The sequence below is a fragment of the Ornithodoros turicata genome, chromosome 3, assembly GCF_037126465.1.
Source record: "Ornithodoros turicata isolate Travis chromosome 3, ASM3712646v1, whole genome shotgun sequence".
In the NCBI taxonomy this organism is placed as follows: Eukaryota; Metazoa; Arthropoda; class Arachnida; order Ixodida; family Argasidae; genus Ornithodoros; species Ornithodoros turicata.
This window is the reverse complement of record NC_088203.1, coordinates 45,297,807-45,312,148: the sequence shown is the minus strand read 5'-3', so window position 1 is coordinate 45,312,148 and position 14,342 is coordinate 45,297,807. Positions and strand designations below refer to the sequence as shown.

Genomic DNA, 14,342 nt, shown 5'->3' with positions numbered 1-14,342 from the left:
TCCGGGGGGGGGGTTCCCCCCCCCGCAGTTGTTCGAGACTGTGCTCACTTCCGTCTAAGCCTCGTTCCCAGGGTTAGATCGGAGGGGGTCCAATGTGGGATTTCTGGCTCACTCCCGCTCATAGGCTCATAGACGGGAGGCGCTAGATCCTGAGGGGTATCATTCGTTGTGTTCGTACGCCTCGGCGGCGGTGGCTATGAATGTAGTGCACTGGTCAGCGCATGAAGACATCAATTGTTCTCAGTCGTCGGTGTCGCGCTGGCGTAGCTGGACGTGTGTGTGTTGTGCTTCTTGTTTCATGCTAATTACCACATGGAGGTAAGTAATTTTAGTTCCTTGATGTTTGTATTCCCGAATTTTTAGTGAAACATTCGCGCCCTGTTTCAGCTGTGGTGAAATCCGTTAAATCAGTTCAATTTCGGAAGATTTACAGGCAACAGTGCCGAATGATACTCCGATCAAATTTGGACAATCAAAAAACGTATATCTGTTCTCATATAGTCTTCGATAGCTTATAAATAGCCTCAGTGAGTGATTTAACGTGTGATACAGTTAGAATTTAGGGCTCAAACGCTTGCAGTGAAGAAGCAGTTACGAATGATACCCCTCAGGTTTTAAGCTCAGATCAAGTTGTAACAACCGAACGACATTTTCTAGTTCTCGTGCAGCTTTCGATAGCTTATAAAAGCCTCAGTGAGTGATTTAACGTGTAATACACTTAGAATTTAGCGCTCAGAACCATGCAGTGAAGCAGCAGTTACGAATGATACCCCTCAGGTTTTAAGCTCCGATCAAGTTGCAACAACCGAACGACGTTTTCCAGTTCTCGTGCACCTTTCGATAGCTTATAAAAGCCTCAGTGAGTGATTTAACGTGTGATACACTTAGAATTTAGCGCTCAAAACCCTGCAGTGAAGCAACAGTTACGAATGATACCCCTCAGGTTTTAAGCGCCGACCAAATTACAACAACCGAACGACGTTTTCCTGTTCTCGTGCAGCTTTCGATAGCTTATACAAGCCTCGGTGAATGATTCAGCGTGTGATACAGTTAGAATTTTGGGCCTCGAAACCCGGCGGTCAAGTAGCAGTTACGAATGATACCCCTCAGGTTTTAAGCTCTGATACAGTATCAACAACAGAACACAGCTTTCCTGTCCTCATATAGCCTTCGATAGCTTATAAAAGCCACAGTGAGTGATGTAGCATGTGATACAGTCAGAATTTAAGGCTGAGAAATCCGCAATCAAGCAGCGGTGTCGAGTGATACCGCTCAGGTTTTAAGCTCCGACCTGATTTGAACAACCAAACAACGTTTTCCTGTCCTCATATGGCCTTTGATAGCTTAGAAATGCCACAGTGAGTGATCCGATGGTTTTCTTTTCAAAAATTGGAGAGGATTTTATAAATGACACTGCCAAAATTTAAGGCTTGCAAATGATGATTACGGAGAATAAAATGCTATCCAGCATGTTAAAAGCTGCAAACTTGAAGCTTTTTGTTGCCTAAATACATTTCACCCTGTTGTTTCCAGGTGGAACCCCTGTAGCTGACCAGAAAGGCCAGGACTGTCAGATGCCATACATGAATTGGGTATGGGATAGGGAGAGAAGTATTGGGATTCTATTGGAGAACTTGCATACCCCTGCTTATGCTAGTCCTCACTAGGTCAACCAAAGCAGGCACACAATTGTTCTTGTGCTGAGCTGACAGATTTGTAACTGACATTGTTTACTTATAATTCTCAGTAATTTAACACTGCTGACAATTATGTTTTACTTTCAGTTCAAGGTCTTCAAACAGAGCTGACCCAGCAGAAGGCCTGTGGTGGCATACTGTAATCAAGTGTGCCACTCCCACGGGATTATTACATTGGCCTTTTGCATTCATGCCTGAATGCTGTCCAGGGCATCTCACAGGCACCAGCTGCGTGACGATGCCCTACCCCACGGATTGTCTTATGCCAACAGCGTGCTCCCGTAGGGAACAATGGACACTAGAAGATGGACTGTGGACATGCTAAGGAATTCTTCAGTAGCTTCATGGTGCACAGGAGAAGAAACAGCAGACCTGGACGAAGTAAACAAACGGCCCTTATCAGGGCCACCATATGTCTGCCACAATGGCTAGCGTTCTGCTGATAGAACAAACCCTGATGGTGATAGAAGATCACTGAACTAACCATAACTCAAGCACGATGGCTACAACAGTGCTGATAGAAAGCAATCATTGCAGTTGCAAATTCTATACATTTCGTTAAGCACTATATTTTTGATGACAGTAATATTTAGAGTTGAAGGAGTCATGTTCTGCCACTTTTTGGATGGTCAACGTATGCATCACAGAACATATTGCTAAGGTGAACATTATGTGGAACGGACTATAACTCCTGTTATTCATTCGCACAGAAAATATTAAGCAGAAAATGTCGAGGCTGTTGCGAGAGACCTGTACTATGTCTGTTCTATGTCTTTTGCAAAAGCTATCACCGTTTTTCGACAAAAGTGACGTGGAGAATGTACTGGATGCCTCCATTTTTCCCCTTTCTCTCCGTACTATACAGGTAGTTCTTTTTGTGTAGTATGTGTACTGTATTGCTGCCTTAGCTCACAGTTGGAAAAATAAGTATGGAAAATCAAAGAGAAAGAGCTAGCTGGCATATTCACAGTGGGTTATGGCTTCGGGTTTGCTATGTTGTGTTTAATGAGAAGTGCAGAAATTTGGGCCAGTTGGTACATAACTGCAAAAGGGAATAAGAGCATACAGACGGGACAATGGAGAAACAGAGCTGCTTACAACTAAACTATAATGATAGGAAACCCGACGCAGTCATGTGCGCAGGTGCATTGGTATCCCACCATGTCAAAACAACAAATACAGTGCTAGACAATTGTTAGAGAACACGTTCCGGCGCATTCCTTCCTTAGAGTGGCAGTGAATGGGACCGTACAGACTTAGACATGTGCGTATAGGTAGCCAAGTCACCTGTATGCAAGTCCGTACGGTACACCCCCCCCCCCCCCCCCCCCCCCCCCGGTTTTTTCCGAGGAACCACCACCGTGGGAAAACAGACACAAGTGCAAGTGGTAAATGTGAATCATGTGTCGCCCCCAAGATTTTTCTAGAATTTCTTTGAGAGATGTTCAAAATTTAGTTTGCAGTTTATTGAGTTTATATACGTATATCCAGCACCGCGAGTCCCGTAATTTCTGTCTTTTTTTTTATGATTCATTTGCTACAGCAATTCACATATAACATCGACTTAGTGAAAGTATACTTTATGTAGTAATTGTAATTTTAATGCTTTTCATATCTTAGGGCTCCTCTTTGTTCGGTTTTTCGATAGTGCTGTCTTCCGACTTTCCAGCTTTCTGATAGTTCGGTCTCATGATTTTCGGCCTTATATGATTGCCACTGCTCTTGAGCCCCGGATCCCGACAGCCTCGAAATACCCTTATCTCGTGACCACTTCTCCTTCCAACTGGTTACAAAAAGTGAAGTGTTCATAACCAAAGTATGTTGATATGCAGATTAAGTAGCTCCATTTTCCCTTCAGCCCATAAGGTAAATCCGTACCTTCCCACGCAGTTCAACAAAAGCTGTGTTCCCCTCGTACACGGCTAGACATCCACCTGTGCCCCCGTTTTTTCACCACCAAATCTTTTGAACCCCAATTCTCCGAATGTCTCATTTACCCGTACACCTTCTCTTTCCTGAGTCTTATGTGACGGTTGCTCACGTGATGCATTGTATTACTGTCTGGTTGTTTTGTGTTTACTTAGTTCTGGAAACCTGTTTTATTGTATCTGTTCACTTGGTATATATACTCGTGTCGCACTTAGTTGTGTAACCTGAAGAAGTGCAGTCTCTTGCACGAAAGTTCTTGTTCGAATAAATATTAGTTGCTCCTAACCGTTTTTCATATTAAGTAGAAAGGAAGAGAGGCAGATAAAAATGACAAAAACATAAGAGAAGGCGACAAGTTGTCTTCGATCAAGAATACTTCTTTATTGATACTAAGGTCACAAAATGATCAGGATGATCGGGTATGTTTAGGGCAAATCGTGCAACACAGTCCCCAAAGAAAATGACAAAAATATATACACAGTACCGATAGGATAGAGGTAGCAAGCGAGCTGGTGGTGTAGATCCATAACACGTACAGACAAGCTTTCTGTGTTTGTCGTTTTTTGTCCCCCAGTCTCCGGTTTTTAATTTAGAGATAACCATATATAAAGTAATTGAATCTCTGTATGCAGTAAGCAATCCATGCATGTAATGCAATCCCCTTTCGTGTATTTTTGCTGCAATGACATCCACATACCAGCATGTACCTGCCATAGAAAATTTAGGACCGTATTGCAATTTATTGACCTGTTACAGGAGGGTAAGAAACGAGAAATGTATGTGTGTCAGTCGGATGGGCAGTCAGATCTTGCCCTTTTTCTACACACGCATACAAATGATAGCTTAAATTGAACTGCGGCTTCCACTCGAAAAACACGTTCTTCCTAACTAACACGACTGTGTCGGCAGTGATACTGAGCCTTGTAATCGAAAAAAAAGAAAGAAAAAAAAACGTGAGCACTAATCTAATAAGTTATATTATGCTGGTCACCTACGATATTATCTTCAAGATTGTGCTCGTTTAGCAGCGCGATACGCTCGACACATGCTGCTCTGCAACGCACAGGTGGCTTCACCCCAAGGGCGGATCAAGAATTTTCCCGGGGGTGGGGGGGTCCGCTATGGACAAGTGCCAGGTGCATGCTGGGATTGGTCCATTGAACCCTATGTCCAAGCCTGGAATTGAGGGGGGAGGGTCTGGACATACGGACCCCCCCTAAATCCGCCCCTGCTTCACCCTACCTGGTTCTTCAGCAATCCAAGTACGACTTGTGAAAGCTGCTTGTATTTGCGCGATAACCCTGTGTGCATGCGGTGTTACATTGAAAAATGATATATCATGCTCACGGACAATTTCTGCTAAGTCACAGACCCCAAAAAACACAAACATATATGTTACACATTTTCCATTGCATTAGTCGAGGTAACCCGGCTGCAATCACTTTACCAAATACTCACTTGAAGTTTTCTCGGTTTGGGATTTTTCGACTTATCCCCTTCTTGCATGCAGGGGTTCAATTGTCAACTGAAGGGAAACAGTATACATGCCATCAGCACAAAGCTTGCCTGTCTGTATTTAAAATAAAACAAAAATGAAAGAAAAGAAACACACGGGGCACCAAATTTATGAACCAGAGCGGGACGAAGAATCTGTTAACAGTAAGAAGAGCAATGTGCTTCCCATGGAGAAAAACGACATTCCTATACCTAAACATTGTTCGGCCTAGTTGGGCCGAGCTTGCGAAGAAGAGGGTTCGGCCAAGCTTTCATTGACATCGGCCTTACTCGGGCCAACTGAATACCGCCAACTTTGGGGCAGTATGTGACAGACCGTCCTAACAAACACGGGGACCAACATGCATTGCCGTTGGGGCCATTGTATAGAACCAAGCTTGGTTTCTAGTCGGGCATTAGTTGGCTAGATAGCGTCCCATGAGGCACCAGCAATGACGGGCCAAGTATGGTCCAAATATAATAAGATTATCAACCAACCATGGTTATGAGGTACCCCATGCATCTTCTGCACCCCTCTACGCGATATTCTATTCTATAACACCAGTGTGCCTTACAACTGTATCTGGCAGGTGTGTATATTGCAAAAATAAAATCCAAAGGTTGAAAGTGCTGCTGCTGGTCGTGTGTGGCGTGTCTTACCATCGTTTTGCCGCTATTGGAATAGATATGTATACGTACCAACCTGCTCGACAGCTGTTATTGTCAAAGGTTATACACATTACAAACGAGTAGGAAATGGAAATTCCTACTCGTTTAAGTAATGCTGTCCGTGTCACTATAGCTCAATGTATGAAGCTGGTTTGCACCTTGTCTGAAAATAATTTTGCAAGCTGAAGAAAAAATGTAGAAATGGACTTGTATACATCGAATTGAACTACATAGACTATATCGTTGGTCTGTTGTTTCGAGCAGCAGCTGCTGTTTTGGAGTTTCCTCTCAACGCTGGGCCAATATTGGCCCGCATTTATATGCCGGGGTTTGGGGGTTTAACCCCCCCCCCCCCAAAAAAAAAAATGTAAGTTTGGTTAGTGCATTTGGAAGAGGGAGATCATAATGAAATCCTCCTCACCCATGTAAAGTTCCCATAGAACTCCTCCATAAATATTTTTGGGCTAGGCCACTGCTTTGAGCCCAACGCAGTTTACTGCCTTCGCAGGTGACAATATGACGACGTCAGCCCAAGTTGCAGCGACTTGTGCCAACCAAATACTGATCTCCGGCAGATTTTAGGCAATTTTCACTTGGACTTTTTGTCTAGCTGGAGACAAGGCTATTGAAAGATGTAACATTTCCTTGAGTTTGAAGAACACAGAAGACGACGAGGACGATATACAAGACTCAATAACTCAAATACGAACTTTAAAAAAAAATGTTATAGAGTACATCAGTTCTCTTGCATTATATTAATTTGTTCATACATGATCATTGTTTTGAATATAGTAGTGTGGTATTGCAGCGAAATTGTAAAAGCTCCTCGTGACATATCGCACCCGGACTGTTTCCACACGCGTGTCAACTTGTATTCTTCGAAATCTGAAGTACTCCTCATATATATTCTTGATACCTTTAACTTTTTACTGCAGAACCGGTTCCGAAGCGTTGCGTGCCTGTACATTAGAAGAAAAAAAAAAAAAGAAAAAAAAGCGAAAAACAAAAAAGAGCTAGGAAAGTGTACAGTTTGGTGGAAGATGCCAGAAAACTGTGATTGCGGGAAGACATTACATAAGAAATAATTGTTGTACATGTATATTTTTCCTTTTATTAAATCGGTTGGACGTTCGGCGTCGTGGTGTATATCTCTCTCTTTCTTTGTGCTGTTTTTACACCGTACCAACTACCCCAAGTGTCTGCCTTACTTTGGATGCATTTGTAAATTTGAAACTTGGTGTGTTTTATTATTCGTCTCCGGCTAACCTGACACGATATACTTTCAGTGAATAGCAGCACGACGCTCTTAAGTTGACCACCTGGCCATGTTTTCTACCAAATTCTCAAAATTTCTGGATTCTGCAGAGGATTTGACAAACCCGGATTTGAAATGGGATTTGATTTGGCATGAAAAAAGGCAAATAAGCAAGAGAGATGCTTCACTTTGTTTTCCATAATATTAAACGGGCTAGTACTCGAGTTAAAAGGGATGCATACATTACTATGGTTCGCCCTACTTTGGATTGTGCATGTACAGTATGGGATCCGCACGAAATGTTTTTAATTCAGGAGAGGGTTCAGAATATTGCGGCCAGATGAGTTGCATGGATGTTAGTATAAGCGAGATAAAGTCAAGATTAGGTTGGGATAGTTTGTCGACAAGGAGACAACAGTTACGTTTGCAATTTTCAGATAATATTATTCATGATAAAATTAGTATATGACAAAGGAATCTCCATCGTACATATCGAGATTGATCATTGCAGGAAAATTCAGCCCAACGGATGTATAGAGCTTATTTTTTCGGGATCTGAGTACCTGTTGTCTAAGAAATGTGTGCTTTTTAATTTTTCTTTTTGTATGCTGTACTTATTGCTTACTTTTATTTGTATGTATCCCCGCCACAGTAATGTCGTAAGGCGTTGTTGCGTAAGAGCAGAAATAAATAGATACAGAAAAGAAAAACTATAATTCTGGATACATAATGACTTCATTTGCTTCTCGAAAATAAAGACTTGACTTGAATCCGATTTGTTCCATCAAATCCATATCACTGGCGTGAGGTGCCTCATGATGACCCATGACAAACATAGCGGTGATACAAATGCTGACAAATTACAAAGTGCTTCGCATGCTTCAGATACACTTTCAACGTTTCGAATATGAGCGGGCTTCTATAGCCATGACGGCTTCAACCGGTTTCAACGACTTCAACCTTCAACACATAAACCCAACACACTACAAAGCAGGCAAAAAGTTCCCAGTATTTCAACAATGCGAAAAATATCGACCGTGCAACATTCGTGTGAAAGCACAGGCCTATTAATAAACAGTACAACAAAAATAGATGAAATTAAAATAATGGCTTCATTTTTCCCGCGGAGGTAACTAGAATGCAAGGCGTCCCACGCAGCAGCCAATGAGAAGTAGGAGCTACATTTTTGCGCGGAAGCACCTGGAAGAGTGAGTGACGCGGCAATGATACCCCTCAGGATCTAGCGTCTTGTCTCATAGACACCGCTAGCCATGCGCCATTCGTAAACAACGGTGATGGATTGGACTGGATTGGGCAATCAGCCGATTATTGTACCAATTCGTATCCATCACAATCCACCATTATCCATTATGGCACCGTTGGCTTGTTTATATGTGTGTTGAGCTTTGAGCTGTGTGTGAGCGAAACTTTAATTTTCCACGAAGGCTTCTAGTTTCTGCGAACGACAAAACAACAGACGAAGCTGCAAGATGCCACGGATTATGATCAAAGGCGGTGTTTGGAGGAACACCGAAGTAAGAAATATTTTTCGTAACATTAAAACTAGGCTTAATAAGCTTCAGCTTCACTCACAAAAATCGGAAGTACTGAAGCTGTCGTTTCAAGCGACTCAGGTTACGCAAAAGCAGAAAATGTACAGATTCATGAAAGAAATCATCTGCTGGTACACGAAGCAAAAACATGCATTGTCAACAGCGGCCCTGCGACTGTGCACTTAAACGAAGCTTTGCGATGTTTGCTACGCATGTTCGCTACGCAGTACCCGGAATCATGTTGAACGGAGGAGTAGATTTGCGTCTGTCATGTATGCATTTGTGTGTTCTATTGTCACACACAGTGATTACACGTAGTCCTGGGTTAAGTAGAGCTACGTTGACTCATAAATGTACCAGTACCATACAGTGATGCTCTACTATGAGACCATGATCGGATTTGACTCCTTTTATTGCAGTAATTTAACTCTTATTTTAGGCATCTAGTGTAGAATGATGAACTTTCCGAACTTGGACATGTTCTGTGATGAGTTTTATCACTTCTATGCAACCTAAAGAAGCTGTATGACTATATGAATCCATGCTTGTCCTTCTCTAGGATGAAATTCTGAAAGCAGCTGTAATGAAATATGGCAAAAACCAGTGGTCTCGGATTGCATCCCTGCTACACCGGAAATCAGCAAAGCAGTGCAAAGCCAGATGGTGAGTTTTTCAAATTATGAACTCGCTTAAAATAGGAATAGGAGGCAAGCAAGCTGGTGTGTACGGTCAGACGGCAGCACCGCCTTGAGTTTGAGGAGCAGGGTGCAACACGGGGACAGTGTTTCATTGTTGTTGTTTTTTTTTCTCTCTCTCTCTCACTTCTGGATGCGGTGCAAGCAGTTTTGTCTCAATCTCTGAGTTGCACGGTTACATTGTGTGCATTCTCGAGTGAAAGTGACGGGTAAACCGACAGACTTATTCGAATGAATCTGAGCTTCACTGAACACACCAGAGGGTACAGTTACACCCTTCCGTTACGAACAATACTGCCAGGGTGAGTAAGACCAAATGGAAGAGGGGGAAGAATAGCTAAGAAATTGGAGAGAGAGAAAGGAGATGGTGAAAGAGAGGCGAACGAGATGAAACACTATTTCAGCAGAGCACACGAAAGCCTACTGTTAATTATTATTCTTGAGCTGTTCATCTTTAGATATTCACAGAAAGCAAGACTTGCAAATGGGAAGACTTTTCCCACCATAGCAGAGTTGGTCCCGTCCCAAATTTATCATGGGCTCATTGAATTTGCCCAAACTTCTCCACGAAACACCTTCCATGGTAAAGTACTTGCAAAACGTCGATATTGCCATTCCACCGGCACAGGCGGCAAATAACCGATCAGGTGGCAATCCTGCCAGTAGGACATGTTTTTGTTGATAACTCAATGTAATCGGCCACCTCTTACATTTATTTATTTATGACAATACCTCAAATGCCCATGAATGGCTGTTACATGAGGGATTAACAAATGTATACAAAACATAACAGAACCGCAAAACATAACTTGAGGTAGTTAGACAACTGGAGGCAAAAAAGAAACAAATAAAGAGTCTGAAACAGAAACAAGCAGCTGGGGAAGGTCATTCCAATCAATAATAGGGAGTGCAAAAAAACAAATCTGTAGTAAAAGGGGAATGAACTAGAAACAGTATGATCAATGCATACTGTAAAACCTTGAGACTAGGGAACACCAAAGGACAGACACAACGCGATTTTTTCGATACAATCAATTTTACAGAGATGATCAGTCCTGGGAGAGATGTGGTGTGCCGGGGCTGAGGAGGAGGGGCGTATAAAACTCGATCGTAATGAAACTTGCGAGAAAGACGTAAACGGAAAAATCTTCGACGAAGTGAAAGCAAGGGTAAGTCGAGCAAAGATTTAAGGAGAGTGATACTTCAGGGATAAGAGTAATTAGATAAAATGGAGCATGTAGCATGGTTTTTGGACCGACTCCAGTAGATTAATAAGATTGTCCAGATAGGGGTCTCAGACACTGGAGGCGTACTCAAGTTTGGGTCTGATTAACGTTCGGTACGCAAGAAGTTTGACAGAGGGAGGTGCTAGTTTGAGGTTCCTACGGAGATGACCTAGACTTCAATTGGCATTACTTACAACAGTATAGATGTGATTGGACCAGGAATGGAATGTGATTAGACCAGGAATTAGTGGAGAGGTAAAGACCTAGATATTTATAAGAGTTGGACGGTGAAACAGGACAGAGACCAGCATTGACTGTATATAGTAAAGGCGATTTAGAATGAGAAAAGGGGGGAAAACATTTAGAAGCACTAAGGGGAAGAAGATTTTTGACATTAAGATATTTAATATGTTTTGCAGTCCCGATAAGGATAGGGTCATCTCATCTCATAAGGACAGTAGCATGCTTTTCTGTTGGTACCGAGCACAAAATACCCACGTAATTACTGAGCCCCCAACTTGGGCATGCCGGTATTGGTAGTTTTTTTATCACATTTTTTATGCGCATTGGCTTCAGTAGCACAACAGGCACAAATGAGATGGACACAGCCACCACAGAGCAAATGAGCGTAACACTTGGCCATGCTGCTTAGAGGAAGATGGGAGCCATTCCGACCAATCAATGGGACAAAAACATTTAATATGAGGAGAAGAGAAAATGATCAACCAAGCAATGTACCCGTATTATTATACCCTATATATATGTATATGTACCCTATTTTAATGCACCTCTGAATGTAACACAAAGGCATACTTCACTTCCAAAAGTCCAAAAATAACTGGATGCCGATTCTACTCCACGGATCACACACATGTGGCAACACTTGATTCTCTTTTCCACCCGCATGATTACCTTCCACTTAAAACGTGTTGCGTAGTGAAATGAACTAAAGTAACTGCTCCGAATATATGCTCCCTGAGGCTGAAACAAACACAACACGTGGGTTCAAGGCCCGTAAGAATGTCAACAGTTGAAATTTGTTCTTTCTAAAAGCGATAAAAACCCCCAGTGCGAGGGGACAATGAAAGGGACAGAGGACGGACACAGCACTGTACTACTGTACTATGCGTTTTTTATCACTTTCGGAATGGATCACCGACCCGCCCGGATTTTAACTTTCTTTCGATTTTTTTAATTTGTCCGTCGTCGAAAACACTAGACAGCTGCAGGAATCAACCATGCCCTGCTCAATTGCTGTTGCTTCCAGTCTTGGGTAGTAACTAAGTTATTTTTAACTTGTAACTGTAACTAGTTACTTTTGGGGGTAACTAGTTACATTTCCAGAGAAGTAGCTTTTAACTGTAACTAGTTACTATTTCTGTGAAAGTAACTGCAAAATGTAACTAGTTACTCGAATAAATGTCGTTCCTTTTTTTTTCTTTTCTCTACCTTCCCCTACTTCCTCGTAACAGTGTCTTCCTTCCTTATATCCGTAATCGGTATTTGCCCCGTGCCTTGGGCTCTTCACCAAGCAGGGAATTCCAGCTTTGCGAACAGAAATTAGTTGAAGTTAGTGACCCTCAACGGTCGGAGTGAGTCATATGTGAGTAATAGTGTCACTGCCCTAGCACGGGATCCTGCCTCCTGTGGACATGGACAAGGGAATGATTATGCACAAAGAGAAACTTTCCGGTCAGCTCACTTGCGCTCCGATCAGTGCAGTGGCTAAGCATGCTCCAGTTGCTACTACCACAAGCTTCCGTGGCCGGTCTATGAAGCAACCTTCGAGCTTTTATCATGGAAGGACGAGAATAATTTAACTGTAAAGTGCAAGCTATGGAATAAGACGTACTCGGCAAGCACGACGTTAAATTCAGACCTGAAAAAGCATCTTGAGGCGAGTTCCTTGTTCTTGCGTATGTCTCTCTCTCTCTTCATGTTACGAAACATGTGCGTGTCACCGTGCTGTTCTTTTTCACCGCGATGCACCAGGTCGCATGCGCATGTCGTATTTTTCAGTGTGGGATAACCGCGTATTAACTTATACTGCTTCTGGTTAAGTTCAAGACAATTTTTATTGCACTTCAGTAAATGTTAATAAAGTGATGTTTTTAACAATTGTATCACCCTCTCATGGTCATTTTTATAAAAAGTAACTGTAATGTAACTAAGTTACTTTCTCCCAGTAACTGTAACTAGTTACTCAACCAAGAAAATTACTATAACTGTAACTTAGTTACTATTTTTGGCACATAAACTGTAACTGTAACTCAGTTACTTTTTATAAATAACTTACCTAAGACTGGTTGCTTCATCCCTGTATTATATGTAGAGCGTGGATAAATATAAAAAAAAAAAACTCCCAAAATATGCACGCAACTATGCACTGAAAATCTTCCAATATTGAGTAAAAACTCTCAGTATATATGGGCAATGGTTTTCATTGTTCTTAATATAAAAGCAATGCACCAAATGCCTATATTTTTTTTAAGTGAGTATTTTTTTAGGGATAACGCAGTAAAATAACGCCACCTTTGTTCTGCACTACACGACAAAGAATACTTGCGCCACAGATGTAAATCATGGAGCCGAAGGCTTTGCATTCGTGGTTGATCAAATAGCATAAACGCCAGCTAGCTGGTGGATGAAACCTATGACGAAACAAGCCTGAGCATGTGCAACACGAGAAACACAAACATACACGTATGTTCGTGTCTTTCGTGTTGCCCATGCTCAGGCTTGTTTTGTCATGGCTTTGCATTCAGCACTGCATCATACCAATTAAAACGCGAACGCCCACCTGTCTTTGTAACAGTGATGTGAAATACATGCGAAAGACAACCCAGCGTCTTCCCGAAACCAGCAAAACGATCCATGAAAAAGAAGTAAGCTCTTGCACTTGAAAATATGGCAGGATATGCACTTTTCATGCACTTCAATGCAAAATATGCACCAGTGCGCAAGACATTCATCTATATATGCACCATAGAACCCTTCTGACTGGTGCCAAGCCAAGACCAAAGGTGCTTTTTCATTGTCCAGATATGAAAACATATCGAGAAGAGAAACATTAATTTGCGTGAAAATTTGCGCTCTAGTTGTATGTATTGTGTATGTATGTGTGCGTGCATCTGTGTGTGCGTGTTTGTGTCTGAGAGAGAGAGAAGAAATGTAGGGGAGTATGTGGAGTGAGGGGATGCATGCCCCATTACTTGAATGAGGTGCTTTGGTAAGTCATCACAAGGCACATGCCAGCATAGTCTAGTGCTTAACGCACTCGACCGACAATCGAACGGTCAGTGGTTCGATTCCGGATGCTGTCTGTCTTTTTTTACCAATGCGAAATTTCAGTTGTTCGTAGTGAAACCACGTTGGAGGCAAGTCTTTAGACCTGCCAATGCCCAAAGGCACCAAGCCGAGCAGCATGGCAGACACAGTCCTGCTACGGCATGCTGCATTACTTGTCTTATGCTTCCTTGTGTACTACGTCGTGAACCATCTCAACTGAATGCTGTCACACCATGCCAAACGCAGAGAATGCTTCAGTTTAGTGCAAAACATGCCCACCAGTGCAGCTTGCTCGTCCCACATGCATGAAGTGCGTCTGAAACTCATGAACAGAACAAAAAATAAGCACGGTCATCCAGAAGTGATGTCTATGGCAATGTGTCTGGACATAAGTAAAAACAGAAAGCTGGGCGAGTTGGTGAGGCATAATTCAACATCCAAAGGAGTGCACGCAGAGCACAAGAAAGACATAAACACGTAAAAGTGCTTTGCCAAGTCTATGGAGATGATTGCAAGATACATGAGGATTTTTAGAG

At 42.3% G+C, this 14,342-nt stretch overlaps 1 protein-coding gene and 1 long non-coding RNA gene across 2 annotated transcripts in view; both read left to right on the top strand.

The window, feature by feature from the left end:
* Positions 1-255: 255 nt before the first annotated feature.
* On the top strand, positions 256-3,020 carry LOC135386985 (uncharacterized). The gene is made up of 3 exons (XR_010420761.1): positions 256-318; positions 1,534-1,592; positions 1,785-3,020. It is a non-coding gene; the product is annotated as an uncharacterized LOC135386985 (long non-coding RNA).
* Positions 3,021-8,398: 5,378 nt separating this feature from the next.
* LOC135388451 (cell division cycle 5-like protein) overlaps positions 8,399-14,342 on the top strand; it is a 63,124-nt gene continuing 57,180 nt past the window's right edge. The window contains exons 1-2 of the mRNA XM_064618022.1: positions 8,399-8,579; positions 9,157-9,260. Coding sequence (XP_064474092.1) covers positions 8,535-8,579; positions 9,157-9,260 — 149 coding nt within the window. The 5' untranslated portion in view covers positions 8,399-8,534. The remainder of the gene's footprint in view (positions 8,580-9,156; positions 9,261-14,342) is intronic.